The following is a 23,366-nucleotide window of genomic DNA, read 5'->3' as shown; positions in this document are numbered from 1 at the left end:
ATTTTTCTCTCTGCTGAGTTTTCTATAAAGTAATTGTCTGGGTCGATCACATTATTAGGTCATCTTGTTTGCTTTGTCTGTTCAGGAAGTTAGCATTATTAGATATTTCTTTTTGAGTGATACTGTAAAGGCAGCCGCCTGCCAACAGTAGAAGATCTTGATGACTCCCTAAGATGTTTTAATTTGTTCCTGAGTAAATAAACACATTGGTATGAGCAGTAGAAAGAGAACCATATCCCCTGATAATACTTTCCATTTGGAGTGTTAGCTGAATTTTTGCTATCAAAATACAACCCACCAGGTCATGTGATGAGGCAAAATTGAAATGGCAAGTTTTTCCTTCACAACTTGCCCATTGCCTCTACTCCCCCAAAAATTAAAAATGCAATTGACAAGTCAGTGTGATTTTGGCATTCAATAACTTGTTTTGATTTGCTTGTTTATAACCAATTAATATTATTTTGAAATGTAAAAAAAAAAAATTATTGCACCTACAAGCATTAAATTAAGATAAATTGCAAAAATGCAGCTGTGTGCAAGTACACAGATAGATTATACAACAAGTTTGATACAGTGTTGCTATTGTGAATGATAGACTTTAAATTGTAGTTTATGTCCCCCCCCCCATAAAGGTTGATTTAAGGAGGGTGAATGCTTAGAGCTGCTAGTCACACAAACATTAAATGTTTTTATTCATAGTTTGTTGTGTCATTAACTGGGATTTTATGGTGACCATAAAGTTTGACCCAGTACCAATTTATTACCCATTTAGCTAGTCTATCTATCTGTCTGTCTTGGAATGAACGGTCCTGTTCAGTATGACAACAGTTGTGGTGTTCTCGGGATTTGGATATTCATCAGTCAAATGTGATTGTTCACCAGGCATGTTTTTCATTGTCCTACAGTTTTTGCTGTTCATGAGGTGTGTTATTCACAAGATACGGCTGTTCAAGTCGTGTTGTCTACGAGACATTGCTGTTTATCTGTTGCATTGTTCATAACATGAAGCTCATCACCAGTCACATCCACAGGCTGTTCACTCGTTGCATTGTTCACAAGATGTGACTGTTCACCAGACATGTCCAATAGATGGTGTTGTTCACCAATAGCATTATTCATATGATGTAATTATTCACCAATTGTGTTCTCAAAATACGGCTGTTCAAGTTGTGTTGTCTACTCGACATTGCTGTTGATCTGTTGCATTGTTCAGAAGATGTGACTGTTCACAAAAAATGTCCAATATGGTGTAATTATTCACCAATTGTGTTCACAAAATACGGCTGTTCAAGTTGTGTTGTCTACTAGACATTGCTGTTGATCTGTTGCATTGTTCAGAAGATGTGACTGTTCACAAAAAATGTCCAATATGGTGTAATTATTCACCAATTGTGTTCAAAAGATGCGACTTGTTCAATTGTCATGTTACCCGCTACATTTGTTGTTCACCAGTTGTGTTGTTCTTAAAATCACTTCACCATTCATATTGTTCACAGTATGGAACTGTTCAACAGTTGTGTTGTTCACAAGATGTGACTGTTTAACAGCCACATTATCCATGTTCTCACACATCAAAAAAACGCTGGTGTTAACACTGTTTTTTGCGTGCAAATATTAGATAATCTGCTGAATTGTCTACTCGCGTTCTCACTGAGTAAAAACACCGGTGTTTGAGGATTGAATGCTGGCCTTCAACCTAATATTTTGTGTTGTTTATCCCAAAATGGTATAGTTTTCGGATCTCTACCGCTTCTGTTGTGCTTAGTCACTTTATCTGTACTTTATCCCATTGACAATGTATTGACGTCTTGTCCAACCCCTTTTCAGCCACTTTCTCTGCAATCACAACATATACTCTAGCATCCCTAGACGTTCCATCCATCATTCTTTGAATATTCAATTCTCTCCATACAGATATCAGTAATCTTGTTTCTTCGTCTGACCAGTTAGACATTCAACCTGTAACCTTTGACGCCATCTTGTGTAATGACAAACATAAATAAGTTGGCAATAGAGGGGGTTTAGCCGTCGTATTGTGTTCACATGGCACATTGCGTTGTGCAAGAGCTAGTGTGATGGTGTTTAGGATCTGGTCCACCCATTTCATGACGATGTCAAAAACGCTGACACCACAACGACGTATTCTGTTCACACACACATTTTAACAATGTTCTCAAATAAAAGGTGTTTTGACAACGGCTTATTTCGTCTAGTGAGAACACCGCTAATGTCTTCTAGACTTGTTGTTCACCTGTGGTGTTGTTAACAAGATGAAACTCTTCACCAGTCATGTTGTTCTCAAGATGTGACCTTATTTTCAAGACCACTGATTTCATACTTTGACACTTAGTAAATATGTCAGTTGATCATAGTTGAAAAGATGACCCTGCAACTTTAATAAATTATCCAGCATTACAGATATGTGAGTTGAAATGACACAGTTTGACCCTGTTTATTCCAGCATAAAACCAATAATTATAATTTCAACAGTTCCACTTGACTGAATTTCTGCGAGATAGTGGAACATTAAAACAAATCAATCATTTATTGGGCCATTCATTGTGATTCTGTCAACATGTTTGAGTCTCTGTGTGGTATTAACGTACTTCTGAATGGTCCTGCCCCTGAATGGGCCGGAAGCAAACCTCTCATGCAAGCCTCTTCACTTCACCTTTGTGTTACTTCAACTCTTGTAAGGTCATAGGTCAACCCAAACCATGAAAAAGCTAAATCTTTTAAGGTCATGTGATCTTCTGTCTTCAAACTTGAAAGAAACGATTTTTAAAAAATGTATTTTGTTACCTGTAGTTGATTTGATGGGCTTGATGTGGTTCATCATTTGAAACAAATTTATATTTACGAGACGAAACAAATTTGCTGTTTTTGCGAGCACAGGTTGACTGATGTAGGTCAGATTGTATTTTTTGTCATTTATGTAAATTAATTGAGTTCAGTTGCCTTGTACAACAATGTCAATTTGAATAGTGCACACACCTCCTTATTAGTAACAAAGATTAAGGTAGGCACTTCTCATCAGTCTTAGCGACAAGATGGATGTACATCATCTCACACACATTCAACCCTTCTTATTAGCCTAAAGGCCATTCTAATGAAATCGTCAAGTTTTCTTTCTACTCTATTATTGGGGCAGAGTATTGAAGAAAATACAATTAGATCGTCTTTATCAAGGCCCCAAAATTGAATAGATGGAGCAGCTCAAATGGAAAATTCAAATTCAACTTGTGAAAAAGAGTGAAAAAAAAACGGGTAGAGTGAATACACATGTCACAGTTGGATCTTGTTTTAAAAGGTCAATGTGATGGATTTTTGTCAGTGTCATTGACATGCTTCAGTCAAGTAAAAAAAAATATTTAAACTGGGATATTGGATTGTTGATGTATAGGATTGGGTGGGCATGTGGTTTCCTTTTGTTTGTTTCCTTTCGTGTTGAAATAACTGATAAGAAGCAGAATATGAAGATCGTATCTATCTTGAGATCTTTTTCGTTTACTTGGACAAAGCATTAGGCGTGTCTGGCATAGAAGATGAATGGCTATACCTAGGGTGTGATTATATCGAGTGATTATGTAGATTCAGGGGCAACTGTTTGACAGATGTGAAACACTGTGGCTTTTTCAACTGTTTCACAATCCCACTGGATTGCAAGTAAATCATGAGGATGTATATATTTGCTGTTTGACTTTTATGTGAAATCTAACACATAAAATGTTGGAGAAATGGCATTTCAATCATAATAATGAATAAACTAGAGGCAATTACCATAATTTATTGTTATGCAAATTTGCCGTAACGTCTTGCTCTTTTTCTGGTCAGACCATTGCAAAAGTGAGTTTATAGTTCAGTGTCAATATGCAAGCACTTTATTATGTAGGGAGGCCCTGTATTTTTGGCAAAATTATAATCGATTTCACGATAATTTATGGCATTTGCTGTTTACGACTGCATGATTTAGTGTGTTCTTCGGATCAAGGGGCGTGGCACATTTCCGCTCAATATTTAATCGCAGAACAAGCTCAGTTCAAATTTTACGATAAGTTCATACAAGATTTATTGAGTTCTCTCCATACAGGTGAACACTGCCTCAGCATGATGAGTCATTTTGTATGATAAACTAGCTGTAACCATGACAACCTTTTGCGAACTTAACGTTTGGAGGAAACCAAATTTATATACAAATAGGTTCCAAGATTCAAGTTAGTGCAGCTGAGTGGTTTCTGCAATTGATATTGTGTTTTAATCTACGACCCGATTGTATTATATATACACCTTGATATATTTTCAGTGAGACTTGGAAATATATACAATATTGATGGCATGCAGCCATTTTGAAAGAGGCTTAGATACGGTTTGTTCATTTCGTCTCCCAGGTTGATCATATGACTATATCACTCAGCTCCCCGAGGAGAGAAATTATGCATTCGAAGTATCGCTATGTAGCATTAGGAATAAAATTTCCATTTTTCATTGGCGCCATACTCAGTAATACTGTGACTGCTAAAAATTGTCAAATTGATCCAAATTGTTGGTATACCCCAAAAATTGTTCTTTTATGAAATTTCAGACAGGTTTAAAACATAACATTGGCTACTCTTTTTCCAGGGGCAACACATTTTTACAAGGGTTCTCTCAAAATGTCTGCCATTTTTTCCCTCAGGCTCATGAATTTTATCGTCACATGTGGTTGCGCAGCCCGATATATTCCAGCCATGATCCGACAGAGAAATTAATCAATGAAAGTTGTATATTAGAGAATTCTGCCTAGGGACCTTGTAAAATATTTAAATAAGCTTCATTCATGAATCTCAAGTATTGTCACATGATCAATAAAATTGAAATGGTGAAATTGAAAATATCATAAAATTTTTGTACAGTTGGCATGGTTACTTAAAAAAAAAATATTTTTCTATTGAAAACAATAAGATGCAAATAATTGATATTATTCTAAACTTGCATTATTGTTGATAAGGCTGCTGTAAAACATTTCTTTTTTTCGTGAATTTGGCGAGAGAACTAATTTGCTACTTTAAGATGATGCTAATGATAATAAATTCAAAATGGTGGCCAAACAACGTCATTTTCTCCACACACACACTTTGTACAACACAGAATACGTAATAATCTGGAGCGCTTCCTTATTACACTTGACAGTTTTTCTTGGTTTTTATGGAAGTGATAACTGCGCATTTGTTTTGGCACGCGACAGACAAGTATTGTGAAAACAGGAAATCAACAAAGACAAGAGAGATTCGCTAAATCAACATTTCATTATTATGTCATTTTATCACAATTTGCTAAAATAGTATGTCGCTTTTTCAACATGTTTTACAGTATGTTTAAAATCATTAAATGTCCATTATTTCAGTATTTATGTGTTATTGGCTTGGACAAAATTTGTCGAAAGTCAGTGGGACTCACTCTTCTGAGATCCTAATGAAAATGTTCAATGTAACCCCCCTCTCCACGAGACTCCCCAGTTTTGGTGTTTTAGAGTAGAAAGCTCAAAATACATTTTAGAAAGAAGGAACCTTGTTCAAAGCTAAAGTAGTTGAACATAAAGGGAAATAAGTCGGTAAGACGAGAAGGAGCTACACATGTATATATGTGCTATCAAGCAGAACAATGTCGACCAGAGCAGTGTTTTTTTCACTGACATGTATTTACCAACTTTCACAATTTGTAACATTTCAACAAGTTCTTTATGTGTCAATATCTTCATCAGAAATCATTGTCTTCTCTGATATACCGTAATACCACTGGTTAAAAAGCAGACTATGTTTTTTGTCCACTTATCTGATTCAGTCATGTATTCTGATACACCACATTACCATTTCCTGTCCACGCTTGCATTATTGTGACATTTTTAGGAGTAATTTGAGCAGTAATTAATGTTTATTGGGAGTTGGAGAAGAATGGACTTGTGGGTCAAAGGTCATATTTTTGTAAGATGCAAGATGGGGTACAGAATAGATTTCAAGGTTGATGTCTTAGTTTCCATGGTGATTTCGACTAATTGTCCAAACTCTGCCACTCTCTATGATGTACATCAATTGAATATATTGCAAGAATATATGAATTTTATAAATAAATTTCAATACCTTGAAATATAAGTAAACTCCCTCCCCTCCTTCAAGATTCAGATCTGGGTTGGTAACAGTATATGTTTTAAATAATTAGAAATTATTACATGATACTTCTTGTGACTTCATGGCTTAGACTGTGGTCTGTCTCGTCTGGTCATGGTTAGACAGCGAAGTAGGCATTAGAAGATAAGAATAACAAAACATTGTGCTTGTTACTTTTCACTTACATACATTTTCATATATTTTTTGTACCAGTAAAATGTGTTATATACTATAGTACGATCAGACTTTACAGTTACATTGCTATTTGAAATGTATGTATACCATATTACTGTAGGACAAATATTATTGTTTTTAATCTGAATCTCAACAAATAACTTTCGTTGTAACAGCCTCGTTCTGGTTATGTTTTGACAGTTACAAATCCTGGCTGGAAATACTGGATGCTTTTTCAAATTACTTGAATTATAATTGTGTGTCATTATTGTAATTGCTTTATTAGTAGCGCATGTATTTATGTAATTGACAGAGGTGTGTCTACGCTAAAAATTTTTCAAATTCTAAATGAAATTTTTGGTTTAAGTCATTTCTAAGAGAGCCATTAAACTTAACCTTTTTACCACCAGACTTTCTTTCCCAAATTTTTCTGCACTTTTTTCTTAAAATTTATTTATTTATTGTTTCCAGAGTTTTTTAAGGAGTTGCTGAATAAATCCCAACGAGACCTGAACGATATGTTTGTTCGCACATACGGTTTACTCTACCAACAGAATTCATATGTGTTCACGGACTTCCTTCGTAACTTAGAAAGCTACTATAATGGAGAGGACATGGATCTCATGGAAGCCCAGAACGAATTCTTCATTGTTTTGTTTCAAAAGATGTTTCAGCTCTTGAACGCTCAGTATAGCTTTGATGATGCGTACATGTCTTGTGTCAGCGAGTACGTGGATGAACTCAAACCATTTGGTGATGTACCACATAAAATGTCATTACAAGTCAACCGGGCCTTTATTGCAGCTCGGACATTTGTACAGGGCCTTGCTATTGGTGCTGATGTAGCAGATAAAGTATCAGAGGTGAGTCAAGTTTAAATTATATGGTTCCTTAGTTTTACCTTAGTTTTAACAAATTTTGAATCGTTAAATTGTTGTTCTTCAAATATTCAAATTTTTCAAGGGAAAAAAACTTGAAAATCATAAATAAAAGCAAGGACAGCATGAGACAGGTGTTTTATTATAAAACAGTGCCAAAGTTCATTGAAATAAACACAGAGAAGGAAGTCAATGAAAAAGTATGTGAAAAGAGCACTGATAAATGATGGTATCGCTATTTTATGGTGGACCCCACTGACACTAACAAGAAAGTGATTAGCTATCTGAAATAAAAGACAAACAAATGATTACATAACTGTCTAACAGATTTCCACCTTTGAATGTCTTTCACAACAAGATGATGTCTGGTTCATAATTAGTAAGATGCATCATGGGAGCTCTGCCATCTTGGGGGGGGGCATCATTTAATTAACTAGCGATATCTTCAGTTCAACATATAAATTTTCATTCAATGACTGAGGTAGACTTACTGAACACTATTACATCAGTTGATTTAATTCCCATTTAAATGATCTCATCAATTGATCCCAAAGTTAATCCTCAATTAATCATCTTTGCTGCGTATGTGTATCCTCACTCAACATACTATCTTGCTAGCCAAGATATCCAACTGAGTAGCGATGAACGGTCATGAACTCGTGTGACCAACCTCCATAGCAATCGATACAGGTGTTCCTCAAATCAATATTTAGATAGGCCATAGGAATGTGTAGTATAATAATATTAACCCAAATATTATTTTAGATGGTGTGCATGTTATGGTTTTCAGCAAAAATAATTTTATACATACCAAATTTCTTTCTCCTAAAAACCCTAAGTTTTTTGTTTAAAGCGAGAGGGTCGTCACCTGCGCACGCGCGGGAATTGAGTCCCAAGCGATGATAACAACACACTAAAAACGCAAAGGCTCATGGGTAGACACTTGTTTGTAAACAATGACACGCTATGGCCATCTGACGCATGCGTAGGTGACGACTTCCCCGCTTTAAAATAAGCATTATAAATGACCAATGCCGAGTTGCATCCTATAATAATACTGGATGATTTATGTGTTACTGCAAATATTTTTATTTTCTTGTCACTAAATATATTTTTAGGCAACTTACTGTTCCTATTACCACATGCGATTAACAGTAAAAAAAAGGTTGAAATATAAATAATCATTGTCGATATTTGGCTGAGTGAAAGGTTCCATGAAATAAATGACGAAAAGTAAATAAAAAATTGGGTTACCCAAAGTTGTTTCCATGGAAACATTTTCCTAATATCATTAAACATTACTTTGGCAGCTAGTTTTCCTGGGGAAGTGGGCATACATTTGATGTCATAATTCAAAAACTAGTTTGGGTTCCCTGATTGTTATAATGGCCAATAATTTAGCAAAGTTTTAGGAAATTCCTGTACCAAATTGTGATAGCTGGTACTAACTTAAAACAAACGTGTAGATTCTATGATATAAACTAGAAAATTTTTGAAATTTTACTTGAAAATAGAATATATTAATTGAATATAAAATAACTTATTTCAATGAACTTGTTAGTGTATATTACTAATTCTTACAATAACTGCAGTCAGGGAGGTTTTTTAAAGAGGAGGGTCTTCATTCCTGGATTTTTTCAGTAAATGTAAACCATCAATGCTTTACTAAAAAAAGGTCAACCGAAGAGATCACTGGAAACGCAAAAATGTCTGCATTTTGACTTTGTAACTTGCTATAGGCATGGCATCTGAAGCAGAAATAGGTTTTTAATTGAACAAACATGCACGTAGAAAAGAATTATCTGAGAAACAAATCTTGAATTTTATTTCAGCCTTCAATTAACTTGCTTCACACCATTATAATGCATGCAGAGGCAATCGTGTGATAAATCAGCTGATTTAAAACTATTGATTTATCTGAATCGGGTTCTATTCAATATCACACTTCCTGGTACTTTTTGGGGGTACAAAATCAACAAAAATAAGGGTTTCTTGATCATATTTTCAGAAAAACTCTCATTAAAGTTAAAAAAAACAGTGTATGGGGAACTTTTAACTTTTTCACCACCAGTTCCCTCTTTTCATCACAAAATAGTTCTCCTGTTTATAGTCTGCACTTTCCTTCAAATGATTGGAATAAAAATAACCAAATTTTTGTGTAAAAACTGAAAATTGACTCAAATTTTGTTGGTTGGCTCCAAAACTAGGGTTCATTTCCAGAAATATTGAAGAATATAAGAAAAAGGACAGAAAACGTTGGGTAAGAAAGTCTGGCGATGAAAAGGTTAATGTGTACTATTGCAAATTATTGCTTTTATCAAAAAACGCCCCCAAAAAATTATCAGGATAAATACCTGATATGATAAAATGGACATGGTGGTGGTCAAACAAAGGACTGTACTTTGTTATGGAGTACTTATGCAAAATGGTTGGAAGGATCATTAAACTGAAATATTGTAGTAGAATGTTGGCACAAAGGATTCCTTGTTAGTCCCTGTTCGGACAAAGTCCGAAAACGGGGACTTATAATTCGGTCTCCATGCGTCCGTCCGGAGTCATATCTCAGAATCCCTTGGACCGATTCCGTTCATTCTTTGCATGTGCCTAGTACTTTATGTGGGACATATGCACATGCAGTGGTTTAGCGATTCGATTGAAAATGGCCGACTGGCAGCCATCTTGTTTTTTGAAAATGTATTTTGAACATGCTTTGTCAGTTTTCATTCAAACTTGGTACATAGATTATACATGTTAAGATACATGTCCCCGACCGTCCGTGAGTTCCTGAGTCTGTCCGTCGTCTGTGTGTCCGTCCCTCCGTCCGTCCGTGCGTCAGTCTGTCCAGAGTCGTATTTCAGAATCCTGTGGACCGATTCCGTTCATTATTTGCATGTGCCTAGTACCTTATGTGGGACATATGCACATGCAGTGGTTTAGTGATTCAATTCAAAATGGCCGACTGGCAGCCATCTTGGTTTTTATCAATGTTGTAGTTTGGACATGCTTTGTCAGTTGTCATTCAAACTTGGTACATAGATTATACATGTTAGGATACATGTCCATGACGATTTATTTCGCAATTGGATCAAAGATGGTCGACTGGCAGGCATCTTGTTGTTTTTTTATTTTAGCCTGACTACTATATTTCCACAATTTATGTACCATTTTCATTCGTATTTGGCACATACATCATACATATCAGTGTATTTCATAATCAGATCAAAGATGGCTGAATAAAGGCTGTTTTTATTTTTGGCCATATTACTACTACACGGAACACATGTTTTGATGTAAATAAACAATCTGTTGTATATGCCACTTGGAACTCAAGTTTCAAGGACATGCTCGCGACAACCCCTCCGCTCTAATATGACGAGCACATAGAGAACTTTCAAAAATTTAACGGGGACTGTGTCATTTTCAATGACTTGTTCTATTTTAAATTGGCTGATGTGATTTTGAGTTGTAGACAACACTGAATAGAATTAAAAAAAAACGTGCTGTTGATGTGTTTTTATTTTTCTGATAGTAGATAGTAAACAGGAAATGTAAATCCTCCATGTTTAAGGTGGTCTTAGATTAGGCTGCAAACACATGCATGCAACACACAGGTGTTGGAGACAAAAAAATTAGACAAAAAATGCAAACATTACAGCCTCCACACCTGGGTATTCCGAATTGCAAGAGCTTTAAAATAATTGAAATAAGAGGTCAGCACAGGTCAGTATGAATGATAACGAGAACAATGTTCATACAAAATATCTCCATTTATTTGTTGCTATGGATAAAATAACAAATATTTTGGTTAAAAAGTAGAAATTAAAGGCAATATTGTAAATCTTCATTGAAAATAAATTCAAAAGAAGTTATGAAATTTTTATCTTTAATAAATTGCTAACTATATTAGAATCTGTTTTACTTCAATTTCAGTTTAAAATGCCTCCCTTTGCATAAATGTCTTTTACGCAATAGGTTAAAATTAAAACAAAAAATTTAATGGGAAAAAAATACAATAAAAAGAAATCGCCTGAATTATATATATGTAACCAAATTTCCAGAGCCAAGCAATATAAATTTCATATAACATGTTATATCAATAAGACGTACATAAAATATTGAGATGTCCTTCACAGCCGGAAATACTGGAATAGGCCATTTAGCACAAGATTGAAAATGGCCTTGTCACATATACTTAATAATTTAACACATTGCCGACTGTAGGCCTCCACGGATAGCCAAAATGTATCAGTAGTTGGGGTGTTGAGTCTCTCTTCTACCCGAATACTGACAAAATATTGTCACCTAAGATAAGATTTTTTGCTTGGAGCATTATTGATTTGTGTGATTATGTAATGTTGTTTTACCAACTTTAATTCTGGCGGTTTAGTTGCCAGTTTGATTTCAAGTCATTGAGAAACTTCATTCAGGATTTTAACTTTTGCTATTATACTTTTGATGACTTGTTACGAATGGTCGGACTGGTGACTATTATTCTTACCATGATTGAAAAAAGACAGTAGTTTGACCTAAACATGGTTCAGTTGTAATGTATTCTGAGTCACGGTGATTTTCCGAAACACACTTACCAATTCACATATTTCAGAATTTTTGGAGTGTTTGTACATTGCTACACATCTTAACGATATGTATGTCGGAATCCTAGGGTCGGAATGTCCCTTTGAAGGTATTTTGAACCGTATTTCCGTTTCTTACAGTCATTGCTAAAAATATATTACTCTTCATTAAATAGAATACATCTAAAATTGGGACAGAGTAGTACAGTTGTGTATACGCTGAAGGTAATTCATTACCGGTACGTTAATTTATGCATAAGTGACGTTTATATAACAGCTGATTTTTAAATGATGTGTACAAAATGGTGGCTTCCTAAACTATCATTTGAAACAAAGTGAGGTTAATGAATGAATGTATAAATAAATATGGCGATACCTTAAATCAAATCATAAAAAATGAAGAGAAATATCAAATATTGTAAAATGTACTTAAAAACTACTATCAGACAACACACCCTCTTTCATAAACAGAACTCATTAATGAATTAGTTCACTTATATTTTCTCTCTCGTTTTATATATTTATTAAAGCTCTGGTTGATATCTTGAATTTCATTTATGAGATTTGATTAGAATTTTTATGGAATCTTACAGTTTGTCATAGCCAGTATCAAGGTCATGCAATATATGAAAGTTGTATTGATGAGTACGTTCAATCATACAGAGGCCCTGATAGGTTCACAAACTGTTATTATAGTAACCACCTTTCTTGCCGTTGTACTGGTGCAATAACTACAATTCTTCATGCTCCCACGGTAAAATATAAACTGGGGGTGGGGGGTGTCTCCCTGCAATATGGTACCCCCTTAATGTAATGCCCCCAAGATGTAATATATTCCCTCAGATACCTCCTCTCTCATACACAAGGTATACACCCTGAAGTTCCATTGTAAATCATAGAAATCCTTCCACATATACTGTAAAATACTTTATTTTATATGGAATTTATTTTCACTGATTTTTAATGAGTTAAATTTAAAATATAATAAAAAATGTATATCATTCCTTTAGGGAAAATTAATTCCAAGCAAAAATAAAGTAGTTTACAGTACCATACTTCCATATGACCCTTCATAACATACCGCAAATTTAGCCCCCTCCCCGCTACCTCAAATCAATATGTACTCACTCACAAGAGCAAATTCTGATATGTTGAAAGATGTAATCATCATCTTTTTCTTTTGTAGCTAAACTAATGCATCGTCTTGTAATCAACTGATGCCCCAAGAGGACAAACGCTTTTTGTGTGTCTGATCTTGATTACCGGTAGCTTCTCTTACTGACTTGTTCTTCAATTACTGTTATTTTTTGAGAGAAAATCATCAAAAATTGTTATTTTAAAATTAATAGTTACCATGGGGAACAAAATAAAAAGGCAATGTGTATAAACAATTATGTTGCTTGCTTCTCTGTGGGTGATGTTAATGAAGTTGAATATTAATGAGCTAATTTGCATAATTCACTAACATCTGGTAATCTTATTTTATATGGTTGTTGACAATTTCAAGTCGTCTGTATCTTGTCAGGAATATATGTTTGAAGCTTAAAATACATGTTAGAAAACAATTGGAGAAATGCTTAAAATATCTGTTGTATGTTCTAATATTTGCCTTCTGCATGAGGTATCAAAAATTACATAATCGTGAATCCACTTTTCATTAATGAATTGCTTTTAACGCATAAGCTACAAAGATTTGGCTGAAATTTATTCTGCGAGTGTTGGCTGTTATGCAAATTTGTGTCACTCGCCTTTGGTTGCCATAGCAATGTCAAACGGGTTCCTGTATTATCTGCTCTTCTGGATGCAGACTGTGTATTTCCTTTGATGAAGTGAGCTTTTTTATTTACGCCCATCTTTTATTTGCAAAAATCTAAGAAATTTTGAATTGTCATTTGGGGTGTATCAGAAATTCAACCTCACTTCAGCATTAAATATACATTGCAATTTATGCAGATTTTTTTTTATTTCAAACAAATTTGTTATAAATTCTTATAATAAAAATATTTATTTATAAATGCCGAGACGGAAATATTGAGTGATCTCATTTTAGTTTTTATCAAGGAAGAAATAAAAATTCATGGAATTTGGTTTTACATTAACCTCCCTAAATGTTATTATAATGAACATATTAATTTCTTTCTCCCAAGGTGACTTGCAGAGGTTAATAAGGAAACTGCTTTTGCATTTTTGTGTTGGAAATAAAATTGAATTTTATAAACCATTGCAACATTATGCTGCAGTGAAACATTTGGGGTGGGGTGGCGGATGATTGTTAGAACAGCACCATAAAAATGATCTTATTCCCAGACTTAAACATATTCAAGATAAAGCTTTAATTTATTGTTTCAGTTGAGGAAATTCATGTCATCAAAATTAAATACTGTTATTTTGCAATTACACAAGTCATTTTTGAAAAAAAAAACATTTAAATTTTCAATAATTTCTTAGATTATAATGGGTGTACTATGTTTTCTATAATTGGCAGCCATTAATCCTAGTTTCACTCACATTACTGGTACTTGTAGCTATGCCATAAATGATGGTGTAATCACAAGGATAATTGTATGGTATTTCAAGTATTTTAGCTGCCTAGAAGACAATTACCGTAACAACAACATAAATTCCTAATGATAACCATATCAGATCGAAAAAATGGTATGAAACTAAGCTAAACACTGGAATTCTCATCATCTAAAATTTCTATATGTAAAAACTACAGTTAACAGAAAATGAAAATATAAATACTTAAAAAAATGTCCTGCCTAAGCATCTAAAGTATTGGAGGAGTCGAAATAAAATCCTAGAATTTTGAAATTGAAAATTTTCGCTAGTAAAATTGAACTGATAAATTGTTTGTCATTGTTAGTTTGGATTTTACTATGAATTTTAAAGATTTTTAATTTTACATATTGATGGAAGGAGAATCTTGTTTCTGATATTGTATATAACATTTTAGAGGTGTGGCAATTTTTTTTGAAGTTATTTTTATCCCCCCCCAACAAATTAAACAGTACAAGGAAGACTGCATCCATGTTTGCATACTAAGCTACCCTGGTGGGTTGGTGGGGTCATGAAAGGCCAAGCTTACAAATAGGGTGAAAATCAGCTGAATTGCAAGATTATTAGTTTCCACATTTAACGATGTGCTCTGTAAGATTAGTCCCCAATCAAGAAAAAATATGGCACCCATAGATATGGTAGGCATGACAACCAGACTGCTTGGTTCTTCAGATTGAACCATTGTCAATTCATTGTGTGACAAATATGGTCATAATTCACATAGCTGATTGGAAATTGATGCAGTTTAAGGAATCCGCTTTATACTTTTGTCTTTCACTGATTATAAATTAGTTAGAATGTTAGAGAAAAAAGGAGTAGTGTACAGTGTGTAACTTTTACTGAAATACACACTGTAACTCTTGTGAAATGGAGGTGAAGAACCTGAAGAAAAAGGGTACCAAAATATTTAAATAATCATTGCTTAGATGCAGGGGAACTGGGATTAATGAAGAGATAATCCCAAAACATTTAAATAATGATGACGGAACAGCAGGAATGGCATTGAAATAACAATGATCAGTAAGATGTGGAGGCAGAAATGGAGGCTGTTTCCAAAGCAACAATTTTGATTTGAGAGGGGATTGGGTTAAACGAGATAGAAATAAGGCAGCATCTGCAGCCATCAGTTTATATTGATTTACTGAATGAAAACAAGGACACAATTATATTTAAATGATATTGATTCAAACCTGTTGTATCCAGCCTTGAAAATAGATTATCTGTGGTATCAGACACATTTATATATACAACAAAAAATTGCTTTTTAATGATATATTTTCATGAAGGTCGTTTATTCACAACCTTTCCATGTTTCAAATTATGGAAATTGAAATTTGATCCTAAACTGGAGAAAGCTAGAAATAAACTAAAAAAATAAAAATTGTCTCGCTTCCAAAAATGATGTCATCCGTGGCAGGACATGAAGGAGTAAGATGAAATATTGAAATAAATCTCTCCAGGGAATTAAGCTGAGGATCTTGGTTGTGTGGGACCGTGACGGTATCGTTCACTGATCTGCCCAAGAAGCAGCCTTATTCTTGCTTATTGATATTTATCCTAGTATTAAAAATTAATAATTTGTTGTTTGTGTCTGACAAATAAAATGTTATTTAATACACTCTGTACCTAAATAATGTAATGTGACTAGCAGTAACATATTTATTTAATGCATTTTTGTGAATGAAATTACATGTTTTCTACATACTGTAAAAGTGACCTAACACAGGCCTGCATTGTTTCAAACTAGCTTGACTGGCTTGCTATGGATGAGTTGACTTAACCAATATCTACATGTATTGTTCTTCATCTTTATTTGCTAACAAATTACGCATGGATTTATTTTCGATGGTGGTCATGTCATCTTTTGATGTCTACACAACACATATATTCAAATCAAAACTTGCTGATTTTAGCGGGGCATGACTGGTGACTCTGGGAATGGGCGTAACTTTGCTAATTGTGAGGTGAACAACACCATGTTTGTTTAGTGGAATGATGCTGGAATTTAACACTGACATTGATGTATCATGACTAATTGGCTTACATTATCTAATTATTTTCTCTGAATGGACAAATCAATATTTCGTGTTTGCTTGAAATAACTGAAATTACTGAAATTACTGGTATACATGTATTAGTCAAAATGTTGCTATGACACCAGGTTTTATTTGCACTTTATAAATGTATAAAATCATCAAAGTGAGAAAAAGATCTAAACATACAAAATAATAGTAAATTATATTGTGAAACAAGGAGAAAAGAAATGATAAATATAAAATTAGTAATTCTTCATTCTTGAAATGTTTCCATAGTGATTATAGTTTAGAGATTTGGACACTTTTCTTAGTAGCTTTCAGGATTGAATTATTAAAATTATAATGAGTCTTGTAATAAATTTGATTAAAATAATGTCATAATATTATTGACATATGTATAATAAATTGACTGACTCTGTCTGAAAAAATAATTTCAATTGATAGAGAAACTTGATGATAAAAACAGAATTTCTTTCTGCCATGGACCATAACATAATTAATAAATGTGTACATAAACTGTATTTACTACATACTGGTTCTCTAAACTCTGATTACGGTAGTATCGACCCAACACAGCTCTCATCTAAGCAGGAGTATGCACTACTAAGGCAAATAGTGTATTTTAATAAAAATAAAAATTTCAGACAGTACAATGTTAATTGGAATATGGTAATACATTTACCAATTCTATATTCTAAAAGAAAGAAGTTGGGAAACATAAATTGACTTAACTACTGTAAAAGGGTTAATTATTCACTGGGTTTTAATTTCGCTTATTTCGCTGACTGCAAAAATGCGCTAAATTAAAACCCAGTGAATATGTAAAATTTAGCATAGAACACATTATCTAAATAATAAAACCGTGAATTTAAAACCCACTGAATATGCCTGAAATGCTAAATCAGCGAAATTTAAACCCAGTGAAAATTAACCATTTTACAGTATAATACAATATTTAATTTTTAATTAATTGTATTTCTTGTATATGATCATGAAAATTGAATAATTAATGAGATTTCTAATTTTGATTTCAGGTTTATCCATCGTCTGAATGTGGAAAGGCATTAATGAAGATGTCGTACTGTCCACACTGTAAAGGACTACCATCAGTGAAACCATGCAACAACTATTGTCTTAATGTTATGAAGGGTTGCCTTGCCAGTGTATCAGATTTAGATGCAGAGTGGAATACATTCATTGGTGAGTGGTGGAAATATGCCCTAAGAAATCAATTTATATTTTATCATATCTATGTTAATTAAACCAATAAAATGAACAAGTATCTGGTCATTTCTTAACTTGTATTTTATATGAGGGGGGGGGGTTGACCATTGGTAACTACATCTCGGAAATTTAAAAAAATAAAATAAAATTCTTACACGCTTTGTAGACAAAATTTCAGCTACCAAACTGTCTGTGTTGTGAGTCACAACAACTGTTTTAATTTAGTCTGGATTTAGATAGTCTTCCTACTCGTGCCTAGAATACACTGCTATTTTGTTGTCTTGCTCCTTATTAACCATCCCACAACTGTTGACACAAGTCCACCCCCAGGTCATACATCATTTTGATGGGTTTGTTTCATTGAAATTCATGGGGATTTATTCACTACAGGGTCATGCTGCAGTCCACATATTAAGAGTATCAAGAGCCATAAATATCAGTTTAGTGTTTTTTGTCGTAAACATTCTGTAACATTGTAAAACATGGCACAGAGAAGTTTGATAGTGACAGATTGAGTCAAATGTTGTTGTCAGGGCAATGTTTTGTCTCATAATTTTTTTTCACAGATTTTTTTTTCTGTCAAATGAATTATACCTTAAAAACTCCAAAATTTCGACCCCTCTAAAAATTCGTCCGTTTAATTTTTTGCCTGGGTTTCGGTGTTTTTGTTTGCCTCCAAGTTTTCGATTCCACTAAAAATTTCCGACTCATTCTTATTCGAAAATTGCGACCAGTTTTGGTTTTCCCCCAAACGGGAAAAACAAGGATGTGTGCGTTCAAACAGGACTTTTCCCGAAGGCATGAATCCGGGTTTCTGATTGACTGAGAGATTTTTATTTTATTGGTAACGAAAGTATATTTCAAAACGAAGTTTCAAATAAACACGAACACAATCACATCCTTCTACATAGAAGCAAATGATCATGGTTACAAAATCCAGTCATGCTGCGTTTCTGAATTGTTAATTATTACTCAGTAGTGATTATAATAATGTACACAAAATAAATTCATTGAATTGTTTTGAAATACAAATAAAAGTCAACTTAGTTTCATCGTAAGTGAATGATTCCAGTCTCGTATAAACGTTCAATGCTGTAGGATATCCGCCATGTTCTCTTAGGTCAAATAGGTCAAATTGCTAATTAACCAATCAAAAAGCTGGATGATGCCAACGTGTTCATATTATCATAGCTTATTTAAATATGTTAATGTTATTGAACGCAATGCGGAAGAGATTGATGTTGTAGAACGATCTTTTGGCTTGGATTTTGATGTGAAAACGGCATGATTTTTTTTTAAATCCAAAAATTAGTTGTTTTGAAAAAATAAACTAGGCATTTGAAGAATAATTTAACATTATTTACAGTGATAACAGCTCATTGTTGAAACGAAGCTTACCGGTTACGCTAGTCACGATAAAAATCATACTCTTGAATAGACGTCAATGACTACCGTTAAAGTCCTAATATAAACCGCATATGTAATAGTAACCGCACCCCCAATTCCGGCTTCGGGGTTAAAGAGTTCTTAACAAAAATTGAAAACTTGAAAAGTACCTATTACTAACCGCACCCCCAATTCAACAAGACCGTGACTGACTTCATTGTTTCAACCAGCTGTTCCAAAACTGCATTGTTCCTAATCCTATTCATTTGTTTCGACAACATGCCTAAAAATATTCACACCTATTTATTGTTCAGCGGTGATAAGATGTCAGACCACAGGCGGTCAGACAGGCAATGAAACTGCTTTTGTTCTGGCGGCGACCTCTGTCAATACTCTTTCTGAATACGTCTGTGTTTCGTAAGTTTTAGACAATGAGCTTTTATCACCGTAAAAGTGTTAAACTGAGCATTGAAGAATAATTTATTTTTCGAAAACAAAGAATTTCTTGATTTAAAAAAAAAATCATGCCGTTTTCCCATGGAAATCAAAGGCAAAAGATCGTGCTACATTATCGGTAAATCTCTTCCGTGTTGCGTTCACCATGAGGTCGCTGAACTGTCATTAACATATTCAAATGAGCTATGTAATTTAGACACGTGGGCACCATCCAGCATTTTGATTGGTTAATTAGCGACTTGACCTATCCGGTCAATAATACGTCACCTGAGCATTCAAAAACATGCTGGATATCGTATCGGCTGTTTACATGTGACTGAAATCATTCGCTTACGGGGAAACCAAGTTGAATTTTACTTGCATTTTATAAAAATTCAACGAATTTATTTTTCGTGCGTTATTGTAATCACTACTAAATAATAATCACCAATATCAACACTTCGAAAACAAGTAAGTTATTCACTTGTGACCCGCAGCATGGCCGGATCGAGCTATAGCTGCAGTTATGTAGCTCGCTTGGTTTCGCTGTCGGTTATTTTGTTCGTCGTGGTGTTAACGCGAAACCAGGGAGCTACAGTTCCATCCTATGCGAGTTACCATATTTTACCGATCTGAAATCAGGTCGGGCGGTAACAGCCGTTATTTTTCATTATTTTCGCCTCAAGTTTCTACTTTTCTACTGTCGATGGGTCCCGAAACTATTTCATCAATTATTTTGAGGGCGATTGTTCGAAATTGGTCGTTTTCACGACGAAAACTGCGTGAAATTGGAAAACAGAGACGCCTTGTGACGTCACGATAACTTATTCAAGATGGCGGCAAACGCGGGGATTTCGCTGTAGTTTTCCGCGGTCTTCGTCGTGAAATCGACCAATTTCGGACAATCGCCCTCAAAATAATTGATGAAATAGTTTCGGGACCCATCGACAGTAGAAAAGTAGAAACTTGAGGCGAAAATAATGAAAAAAAACGGCTGTTACGGCCCGACCTGATTTCAGGTCGGTAAAATATGGTAACTCGCATAGGATGGAACTGTAGCTCCCTGGTTTCGCGTTAACACCACGACGAACAAAATAACCGACAGCGAAACCAAGCGAGCTACAGAACTGCAGCTAGATCGAGCTACCGTTATGTGATCATTTGCTACTAAGCTGTGCATTCGTGTTTTTATTTGAAACTTCTGTTAGAATATACTTTTCGTTACCAAGAAAATTAAAAAAATAAATGCATATTACATTAAAAATACTGAGTATTTTTTGTATCATGTGGATTTTTTTTTTGATTGACTGTAATTTTTCAACATTTCGTAACGCCTATTTTAGAACCAAAATAAGGCCTTTCACTCTTCCCCGACGCCTATTCAAGAGATTGTACGGTGTATTGTTTGTTTTGTGCATGTGTTGTAGACAAAAAATGACCACGCCCATTTAGTGATTGCAATATGTACGTAATAGAAACCGCACCCCGAACTTGAGCTTTTGATCCCAATTTTTAAATTGATACATTGTAATATAAACCGCGGGTTATAATAGGACTTTAACGGTACTACTACTAAAACTATTTTAGCCGTCAGGAATGATTGAAATGTCCGAAAAATGACGCCAAAATACACCTTAAAAGTCCCATTTTATTTTCTTAAATCCCATTTCATTTTTTAATCCAAGGGCGAATTTACAGCAGAATCTGGTCCCTCAAATAAGGGATACGTGAGCTTTTGATTCTAACCGGATACATTGCACTGGGTCGGGGAGATAGTTTGCTAAACTTCCATGTATCTTTGTTCAATGGGTTTCTGTACTTCGAACATTCGCAAGTTTGCGTCTTGATGTTTTGTTTTCCTTGTCATAATACTCACTGATTGATGACTTTGTTTTGATTTTGAGTTGGTTAGCCTACAACTCGGCCACGACCTTTGCTTTTACCGTGAAACATGGGGAATTTTACGCCAATTGATGGACATTGCATTTTTTAAAAACTAACGAAGCACACTCACTGTCTATCATCCCCATTTTTTTCATTTCCTGATTCTATTCTGAAAAATTTGACCGTCCGAAAATGCACCTAAATTTGGACTCTAAAAACATGACACACTCCCAACACCAATTATTTAAAACCGGTCGAAATTTTGGAGTTTTTACGGTAGTCATGTAAGTTCTAAATTGAATGAATGGGGCTTATCAGAATACAACCAGAAATAATTTGTTAGCATAATAGCAGAAGCAATTGGTATGGTTTTAGGCACAGTTAGCATTAGTTTTTGCAGTTGTTTCTTGCCATTGAGGCGTTAGTATGGTTGCTACCCTGTTGCCTTTTTCCCCTGTCCTTACTATTTTTGCGACTGTCCGTGGAATTCTTAGCTTCTCCTGAGGGAAATGTATTGTCGTCTGCTGCCAGAACAACTTGAGTAACGAGTAAACAATTGGTAGTTGATAAGTAGCAAATCTACGTTGAATTGTGTAACTGGAAGGAATATCTGGCATTCTAATCAGTCGGTTTCTTATTGTAGTTCTCAAAGCTATTTTGTAATTCTCTTGAAGTGCTTTAAATGGAAGCAGTAGTTTTTTTTGTTTGAGCAATATTTTCTGGGGAAAAAAACATGAAAGGGAGTAATTATTCCCGACTACTTAACTACAAGTGAAAGGTCATCGAATGCACGTTTACAATTTCTGGGTGAACTGGACAAAATAGAGATTTCTGCCTGAAGGTGTTTTCAATCAGTGATAAAACGCAAGTCTGAGTCTGGTTTTGTGTGAATTACTTGTACAGTGAGAATATCTCTCTGTTTCTTTGTTCACAGGGAAACAGCACAAATGTTTAGAGTGTTTTTGACAGGAATGCCCAAAGCCATGTATCTAATTTCGCAAACCAATGTTTATACAGCGCATTTCAAAATATCGCATCTCGCCATCTTTTTCCTTAGCTAACAAAATTCCATGTCAATTTCATGTATTTTTTTTTTCAGACAAAATGCTAATGTTAGCCGACCGCCTGGAGGGTCCTTTCAACATTGAGTCAGTCGTGGACCCCCTAGATGTCAAGATATCAGACGCTATTATGAACTTTCAAGAAAACGGCATTACAGTGTCGGAAAAGGTACGCATGTTTTCCAGATCTAATTGCCAAACATAGTCAATACTTTTTATTAAACATAGGAAAAGTCAACTGCATATTTGTCTTCTATGACCAAACATAGTGTTAGAGGAACCAAATTAATTTAGTTTATTGCATCATTACTCCAGTAATGGCTTCTTTCTGTTCTGTATATATTGCTGTTGAGGGCTGTGTTGAAATTACGATCACCAAGAGAGGTTTGGGTTTCAAATTAAACGGGATATAAAATGAAGCAGCTGGGAAAAGAAAAGTTCCCTGCAGCAGTACACAGTTCTAAGGCTTTTATTGGACTTTCCTAAGGGTCAAATTGTTTGTCTGTAATTGTCGTTTCTGCCTCGTAACCCCACTATTCATTGTCACTGATCACTTCAAAGTACTCGTGTGGGCAACCGTACTATTCCTATGTAGCAGATAAAATTTACCTTTTTAGGTAATATAAGCACCCTAATGAGAGCTAACATCAGTGTCGACAACTTCTAGTTTCGTTTGATCTGATCTCTAATTTGATGATTTCCTTTGTACGCTATATGCCCACCAGCGGGCATTATGAGTTGATACTTTATAGGTGCTGTAAAATTCTATTTCTCGATGTCGATTTTAACGATTCTTATTCATTCATGGTTTCAAATTGCTTGAATCATGTTTACAAATCTGTTCATGTAAATTCATACTAACACTTAACAATGTTCTCGAAAAATACCCATCATGCATAGCAGTATTTTAATTTCTTTACCACTTTCTCTGACCATAATAATGCCATCACACACGGCTACTGACAAATTATTTTGTTGTTGTTATGATCCTGTCTGTGGAATATTGTATCAT

At 34.5% G+C, this 23,366-nt stretch overlaps 1 protein-coding gene across 1 annotated transcript in view; it reads left to right on the top strand.

Moving 5' to 3' along the window:
- Positions 1 to 23,366, top strand: part of LOC100329030 (glypican-6 proteoglycan) — a 51,794-nt gene that overhangs the window by 13,224 nt on the left and 15,204 nt on the right. The window contains exons 3-5 of the mRNA XM_085500702.1: positions 6,789 to 7,180; positions 17,399 to 17,564; positions 22,393 to 22,523. Coding sequence (XP_085356828.1) covers positions 6,789 to 7,180; positions 17,399 to 17,564; positions 22,393 to 22,523 — 689 coding nt within the window. The remainder of the gene's footprint in view (positions 1 to 6,788; positions 7,181 to 17,398; positions 17,565 to 22,392; positions 22,524 to 23,366) is intronic.

Source organism: Saccoglossus kowalevskii, chromosome 1 (genome assembly GCF_978046115.1).
Source record: "Saccoglossus kowalevskii chromosome 1, keSacKowa6.1, whole genome shotgun sequence".
NCBI classification, from domain to species: Eukaryota; Metazoa; Hemichordata; class Enteropneusta; family Harrimaniidae; genus Saccoglossus; species Saccoglossus kowalevskii.
This window is presented reverse-complemented; position numbering and strand designations above follow the sequence as displayed.